Source organism: Mus pahari, chromosome 19, assembly GCF_900095145.1.
Source record: "Mus pahari chromosome 19, PAHARI_EIJ_v1.1, whole genome shotgun sequence".
Classification (NCBI taxonomy): domain Eukaryota; kingdom Metazoa; phylum Chordata; class Mammalia; order Rodentia; family Muridae; genus Mus; species Mus pahari.
In genome coordinates this window covers 40,112,221-40,120,578 of record NC_034608.1, presented here as the reverse complement: position 1 = coordinate 40,120,578, position 8,358 = coordinate 40,112,221, and the positions used below count along the sequence as shown (strand labels likewise).

General features: G+C 43.1%; 1 protein-coding gene across 1 annotated transcript in view; it reads left to right on the top strand.

The window, feature by feature from the left end:
- The window catches only part of Nek3 (NIMA related kinase 3), a 28,767-nt gene extending 20,633 nt beyond the window's left edge, over positions 1-8,134 (top strand). The window contains exons 12-16 of the mRNA XM_021219507.1: positions 3,156-3,258; positions 4,101-4,244; positions 5,130-5,264; positions 6,992-7,115; positions 7,616-8,134. Coding sequence (XP_021075166.1) covers positions 3,156-3,258; positions 4,101-4,244; positions 5,130-5,264; positions 6,992-7,115; positions 7,616-7,721 — 612 coding nt within the window. The 3' untranslated portion in view covers positions 7,722-8,134. The remainder of the gene's footprint in view (positions 1-3,155; positions 3,259-4,100; positions 4,245-5,129; positions 5,265-6,991; positions 7,116-7,615) is intronic.
- Positions 8,135-8,358: the final 224 nt, after the last annotated feature.

Sequence of the window (8,358 nt, the reverse complement as noted above, 5' to 3'; positions counted from 1 at the left end):
AAAAACAAAACAAAACAAAAAAGAATAGTGTAAAACACACAAGCTTAAGCCTAAGGTGTATATAAGCTGTTGAAATCTATTCAAGGCCCGATGTTGTTTGGGCATTAGCTAAAAGCCAGACAGTCATGATTAAAAAGAGCTTTCCCTTCATTTCATTCATCTCTAACTGTGTGGACTGATTCCTTTCTGGGAGGGCAGGTTATTTCTATGACAGGAGATAATTACCAGTACAGACTCCAAAACCAACAATTGCTATGATTTAAGGCCCAGACAGTTCTGTCTGGTGATGAACTCTTAGTTCTTACAACTTCTTCAGGGAAGAGCTGTGCCCTTGGCTGTCATTCAGAAGGACTCATTGGGGACTAAAACCACAATGCATCTTCTTTCTTTAGCCCTCACAAATACAGAAACCATAACTAAGATGATTTTTTTCTTTAAAAGACACAGTTTCCAGTTGGCACTCTTTAAGTGTTTTGTATCTCTTTGTGATTGTCTTTCTGCTTCTTTGATTGTAATTTCATGCATAAAGCTCTTTATGGCCAGATATGGTGATGTGTGCCTAAAGAGGCGGAGCATGTGGATCTCTGAGTGCTTGGATAGTCTCGCTTACTTAGTGGGTTCCAGGCCAGCCAGGGCTACAAAGGGAAACCCTGTGTCAGCCATCCCACAAAAGCATGAAGTGAATGTGAAGAATCGCTTTCACTTTAAGACATTCTTTTAGCTACTGTTTATATACTGACTAGCCAGGAGTTAAGCTTCGATCAACGGGCGCTGTGATGGAGTCACCTTCAGGGACTCTTGGCATGAGTGTCACCGTGCTGTTGCATTGCCTCCGCTGAGTGGTCTTTTTTACAATATTAAAATGTATGTGAGCGGGCTGGAGAGATGGTTCAGTGGTTAAGAGCACCGACTGCTCTTCCGAAGGTCCTGAGTTCAAATCCCAGCAACCACATGGTGTCTCACAACCATCCATAATGAGATCTGACGCCCTCTTCTGGTGCATCTGAAGACAGCTACAGTGTACTTAGATATAAATAAATAAATCTTTAAAATGTATGTGAGCAATGTAGGTGGCTGGTCACAGCAGCTTCCAAGACCAGCGTATGCAGCATAACCAGATTCCCGCCCACCCCCAGGGAGGGAAGATGTACTGTCAGCTGATTACTCCATCATGAAATTTACTAGTAATTAAACTCCCAGAATGTCTAGTGAACTTTAGATTGTAAGTGATGTCTCAGTATTATGTTACTGTAAGTAGAACATAATACCCGGAGGCCATAAATTAAAATACCATTTCATTGCTACACTAGGTTATATTTTTGATTTATGGAAGCATACTTTACATATTATAAAATCTGCCCTTTTTTTTAAGCGTATAGTTTGGTGAATTTTGGTAATCTGATTGAGTGGGGTAACCATATAGTCAGCCCCATGGTAAGAATTTAGGCGTTCAACTCATCTGAAGAGTTTGTGTCCCCTTCGCAGAGGACCTGTGAGCCTGGCCTTTGGAAACTGTGTGTTAATAATGTGTGTGTTGCTTAACTCTGGGGAGATGCTCTGAGAAATGCATTCTTTGGTGGCCTCATCATTGTGCAGACATCCTAGAGAGGCACTCAGGCATGTACCCTAGAAGGTCACTGGCCAGAGCCAACTCTGTCACCATGAGTGGACAGTTCAGCAAGGGCCCCCAGAATGAAAGGGTACAGTTATGAGCATAGTGAAGAATGAATAAGTCCGGGCTGAGGCAGGGAGAGAGTCCTGTAGGCCACCCTGGAAACAGAAGACCACAGAGGACGCTGCTCGGTGGCCTGCTCCTGGGGTATGCGTAGGAGCTTTGTTATACAGCCCAGATCCAACTGCCTGAGAAAGGTGCTGGTACAGGGGTTGGGCCTCCTACATCAGCTAATAATGAAGACAGCCCTCCCCCAGACACATCACAGGCCACTGTCATCTGAGCAGTCCCCAGTTGAAACTCCCTCCTCAGATGACTGTAGACTGTGTCAAGTTGAGATTAAACCTATCTAGTACAGTCAGCGTCCACTGAGGGTTTTCAGCATCCCTCCCTACAACTGCTTCAAGATTCTGGTGGTTTTGCTGAGCCATCACTGTGAAGTGATGTTCTGTGTCCCCTGGATGTGTCAAAAAGAATTCTGAGAACCACTGCATAAGAACAAGAAAACTCAAGTGTGCCAGCAGCCTGTTGTTCCTTATCTAGTCAGCCCGTAGTGGAGAAGCCACGCCTGGGACCATCCTCTCTCTGAGTATGTGCATACTTAGGACCACCCACATAGTGTGTTACTATACCGCGAAGTAAAGACTTTAGACCATTCAGAGAAATATAATAATAATATAATAATATAATCTGTTAGCGTTTTATATGGTGGAGTGGGGGCCTGGGGTGAACAACTCATCTTGTAAAAGTTTTTTTTATTACATTTATTTAATTCTTGGGGGTGGGGTCACATGCGCTGTGGTGTTGGTATGGTGGTCAGAGGACAGTTCGCTGGAGTTGATTCTCTCAGCAGCATGTGTTTGTAAACTGCTGAGTCAGCTCTCTCCAGGCTTTTCATCTTAATCATTTTGGGGTATACAGTTCAGTAGTATTTTACACCAATACATATTAATGTTTGGCCACTTTTAAAAATGTAGCTACCCAAGTGGCAGAGCAGGATGGAGAGAGAGTTAAGAGAGAGAACATGAAGTTAAATATGTAAGACGGTAGGGAGGATCTGCAGGGGGGGGAGCCATGAAAGAAAAAAACCTAATCCAGTATCTCTGCTGTTTATGTGTGTGTGTGTGTGTGTCTGTGTGTGTCTACATACACAGATACACACATACATACATACATATATATATATATACATACATGTAAATATGTGTATATATCTCTGTGTATATATATGTGCATATATGTGTACATATACACATATATCCTCTAATGGCTACTGATATATATGGATATTAATATACAAGTATATGAGCAAACATTCATATACATATATGTATATGATTATTAATATGCTTGTATTTGGGTTTCTATGACTTTACCTTTTCAGTGCATTAATTTTTACTTAAAATAGCTGATTACACATCTTTTTACATTTCTGTAGTAACAAAGACATTATTTAATCACTATTTTAAAATCTTTTATAAAGCAAGAGGAAGAACGTGGTAGAAAGTATAGCCATACTGAATTGGAAAACACTGGTACAACCCCAGCTGGAAATGCATTGGGAAGAGCAGCCAGAGGAAATCCAGGTGAGTTAGTAAAGTATAGTTGTTCCTTACGTAGGGTTGGAACTGTGAGTGAATGCCAGTGTTCACCTTACTTGATCTTGGGTGTCTTGGGTTTGGTCAGCAAGTTTGCAGGTGGATATTTATCTGTTCACCTAGGATTTAATATTAGAGAATACTTCAGTCAGCTGCTAAAAAGAGACGGTAAGGTCTGGAGAGATGGCTCTGTGGATTCGATTCCAGCACCCACGCAGGAGTTCACTACTGTCTGCAACACCAGTTCCAGGGGATCCAATGCTTTCTTCTGGCCTCTACGAGCACCAAACACTCACTCGGTCTGTCCGCAGACATAGACAGGCAAAGTACCTAATAACACACAGTTTAGAAAAGAGAGATTGAGAGCTGGGGCGTGGTTTGGTAATAGAGTTCATGTTTTCACGCCAACGCTCTAGGTAAAGACCTCAGCCTGCAAAACAGTAAGACGGAAGTAGGGACAGAGAGAAGGTCAGTGAGAGTCATTGCTAGTACAGCACGCTTTGTGTGTTTGAGCCCGTGGGAGTTTCACTCCTGAGCGCCATACAAAGGGTTAGTGATGCGCATGTCCTGAGCGCCATGCAAAGAGTTAGTGATGCGTATATCCTAATGCATCCACTCTGCCTGCTCACTCTCAGTTGAGCTGTCCTTTGCATGACCTCACTCAAGATCGTTGCTATTGCCTTTGTTCCCGAGACTGTACAGGACTCTGGCTACGTCTGGGTTTGTGAGACAAGAAGTGCTTCTGCCTTGTTAGAGCACATGTGCACGTGTGGATGAATAGACAGGGTGGCGCTGTTGACCTTTGATCCTTTCCCACATCTGAGAATCAGGTAACCCACTGGAGCATGGGAGGCATACCAGTCCGGCGAGTCCTCACAGGCCACAGTGGGAGAGGCACGGTCCCAGTTCCGCTGTAGCAGCTTTGGAGAAAGCGTCCGTCCTTACCTCCAGTTTCACGGCAGAGGATGACAGAGGTTAGCGCCAGCACCATCCCTTGGAGTCTGGCTCATGCATGCTCAGGTGCCTCATGAGAGATGCATGTAACACCCACATCTGTCTACACACCTTAAGTAATCACTAGACCAGTTGTACATAAGGCCATATGAGTGCCCTGTTAAAGAGTTGCCACAACTGCACTGCTTATATGCATATGTAATATGCTCAATACAGACTTAACTTTTATTTTACTTAATTAATTAGTTTGGTTTTTCGAGACAGGGTTTCTCTGAATAGCCCTGGCTATCCTAGAACTCACTTTGTAGACCAGGCTGGCCTCGAACTCAGAAATCCACCTGCCTCTGCCTCCTGAGTGCTCGGATTTAAGGCGTGCGCCACCATGCCCAGGCCTTTTATTTATTTTAATTTTATTTGTGCATGTGTCTATCCATGCAAACACACGTACATATGTGTATGAAGCCAGAAGAGGGTGTCAGAGCCCTCAGAGCTAGAGTTACAGGCTTTTGTCACCTTCCCAGTGAGGGTGACAAGGAGCTGAGCTCTGGTCCTCATGATTGAGCAACACGCACTCTTGACTACTGAGCCATCTCTTCAGCTCCAAGACTTAACTCTTAAAAAAAAATCTTAGATCCAAAACCCTGGAGCCTGTGGATACCCGAGAAGCCCATAGTCAGACTGAATATTATTGTTTTACTACAGAGCATTCTATAGGAAAGCCATGCCAGGGTTTGAGTTGCTATCACTCTGCAAGAGACAGTTGGCACTCCTCGTGTAGGTGAGTGAGCTAGATTTTCAGTGAGAGTCAAATATAATCTTGACTTTGCTTGAAATACAATATGAAAGATAGATGCTGGAAAATCTTTTTTTATATACCTGGTGCTAATGTCCCTCTTTACAACTAGGTGGGTCTGTGATCAAGTACAGTGAAGAAAATGCCCGAAGGCAGTGGGTCAGAGAGCCCCCTGAGGCCTTGCTGTCAATGCTGAAGGACGCTGATCTTAGCCAGGCATTTCAAACGTACACAATATATAGACCAGGTAACGTTTGTCTGTTATATAATCATACGGATACTTTGAACTTAAAAAAGAAATGCAGTAAAATATGAGCGAAAGTGACCATCTCAGTAACCTTTAAAAAGATGTATTTTTATTTGTGTGTCTTATGTCCATGTTATTGAACCTATGTATGTGAGGTGCCCAGGGAGGCCAGAGAGGGAGTCCCATTTCCTGGATCTGGAGTCACAGGTAGTTGTGAGCCACCATGTGGGAGCTGGGAAGCAAGCATCCACTGAAGAGCAGCAGGCGTTCTTAACTGCTGAGCCGACTCTCCCCGGGTCCTTTGGCTTACCGATCTTTGAGTATGCAGTTCGGTAGCTTTACACTCCTGCATGCCATTGTGTAACTGACCTCCAGATTCTTCGCACAACTAGAGCTGCACATATTGAATAATAGACCCATTCTCTCTTCCCTGATCTCCGTGACTTTAAAGTGTAAAGCCGGGGCAGGAGAGATGCCTCAGCACTTATGAGCACCCTGGGTTTTAGAGGACAAGGGTTCAATCCCTAGGGCCCATGGGGCAAGTCCAGTTCTAGTTGATCCAGTGTACTTTTTTGGTACACAGGCACATGTATGGTACATACATAAAGTATGTATGGCACACACACACACACACACACACACACACATACACACACAAATAAATCTTGAAAGTTCCTAAAATTGTACTTTTAGGTGTTCTTGAATCATTTATGGCTCATCTTAACCTGTGTTTAAAATTTCCCATTATAGAAACTTTATTTCTGTTTCCTGATTTCTTATTTTAACAGTCACTGTGTTAGAAAAACAATCCGTTTAAAATTGTTAGGGGTGCTGAGATCAGACCCTCGCTATTGTGCGTGATAAGCTGTGTCTAGCCCAGGAACAGCCATTTTTGCCATGTAAATGTACACTGGTCATAGGAATACCTCAAGATTTATTTCAAATTTGTTATATGGAATAGAGCCTTAAAATGAAGGACAGTTAGGAACTGTCTGTCTGTCTGTCTGTCTATCTACCTACTCTCTATCTGAGACAGGGTTTCTCTGTGCAGTGCTGGCTGGCTGTCCTAGAACTCACTTTGTAGGACAGGCTGGTTTAGAACTCAGAGATCCATCTGCCTCTGCCGCCCAAGCACTGGAATTAAAGGCATGCACCACTGCCCAGCCAGGATTTAATTTTTAAAATATATTTTCATTAAACCTGAATGACCATTCAAATGTAGTCCTTAGGACTTCAGACCAAAGGACTGCATTTAAGGGTTGCATGTGTATACTTAAAACTTTGACAATTCAAATACCAAAAATCTCCTTGCTTACTAAAAATTCTGAGATAAATCATACCAAGTAGAGCCTGTAATGGCATGACAGGTTTTAATGATGTTGCAAGAAATTTAGTTATATTTCTTTCATTGAAAAATGTTTTGAGTGGCTAATATAAATTATGATTAAAAGAGAGCTGATTTCTTACATTTAAAGGGTTTTAGTGCATATTCCCCCTCTCCTGGAGACAGAGTTGCTTTAAAACTTAATCCACATTCTGATACTTCTATTGTCTACCCAAATTCTGATGAGTATATACTGTTTAAATTGGCTATCTTCCCCAGGCACTATGGCTCTGGGCTGTAGTCCTAACATTTGGAGATCAAGACCAGCCCTGGCAAAATAGTGAGACCCCATTTAAAGCTGAGTAGGCAAACTGCCACACTTTCTCTTGCTGTTCTCCTGAAGGTGCAGAAGGATTCCTGAAAGGTCCCCTTTCTGAAGACACAGCATCGGACAGCGTCGATGGTGCTCTCGATTCTGTCATTTTAGACCCAGAGAGGTTTGAACCTCGGCTGGATGAAGAAGACACGTACGTTGTAATAGACCTAGAATGCTTTGATTGGGGTGTGGCATACACGCCGTACCATACTGCAGTCATTTCAGATTTAGTAAGAGCTATACCACTTTTCTATCCTAAACAGTACCTCTGTTTGCTGCTGTGTGGTGGGCAGTACTAACATTTCACCATGAATTTCTGGCTGCATCTTGCATACAGTATTTTGTCACCTGGGCTTTTGGCTTTTGTTTCTGAGTTCTGAGACCTTGAGGCACCTGCATCCTCCTCCTAGTGCTGGGATTTGTGCTTGTGTAGCAATATCTGGCTTTTATTTTATAATACATTAGGGTAAAAAAAAAAATCCCACAGTGACACTTTTTTTTTAGAACATGTTTTTTTTTTCTCTACTTATGGAATTGAGTTTAGAAAAACTTAAATATTGTATGGCAGAATTCTTCATTGAACTCACTAACAAGCATAGACCACGCCCCTAATACAGAGGCTTATCATCCGAATTGGTTTTTTCCCCCCAGGGACTTTGAGGAAGATAACGAAAACTCCGATTGGATGTCAGAACTAAAGAAGCACGTAGGATGGGGGGATGGACCTGATGGACAGCTCCTCGGAGAACGTGCCTGAGTTATGTCGAGACACTGGCGAGACTCTGATGGCTAGGAACGGAAGTGAGGACTGAGAAAATGTATATCACGAGCTTACAAAGCAATCAAGAACCCTTGTGAGATTTCAACACAACGGAGGCCTAGCAGATGCCGCATGCCGTGTGTTCCGACAGAACAGAGATACCATGCTCGCCTGCCGGCCACTATGTATGCGACAATAGGAAATGACTTAACTCCTTTGATCCTGAATTTTCTCAACTATAACTATAACTCCTTTGATCCTGAATTTTCTCAACTGTAACAATGCCTACCTCATAGGAACACTCACTGAGACAGTTATAACTGTCCAGTGCCTGTTATCCACAATTACCATGTAACACTCTCACATTTCCTAAATGTTTAAGGATCCAAATACATCAAGCTATGGCATAACCGTGTGTGCTGTTTTTCAAGGATGCCCAGTTCAGATAAGCTTCAAGATGATTTCCAGTGATACTTACCAACTCCCAGCTGCCTTTCAATGGTCCTCAGAACATTTACAAAAGGGTCAGAGGTCAGGGAATCAGCCATGGGAGGAGTGGGTGGGCTCCAGAGCTTGCCAGAAGATTGCAGTCCTGGGCTGGAGGCAGGGATCCAGCTGAAGAGATACGACATGT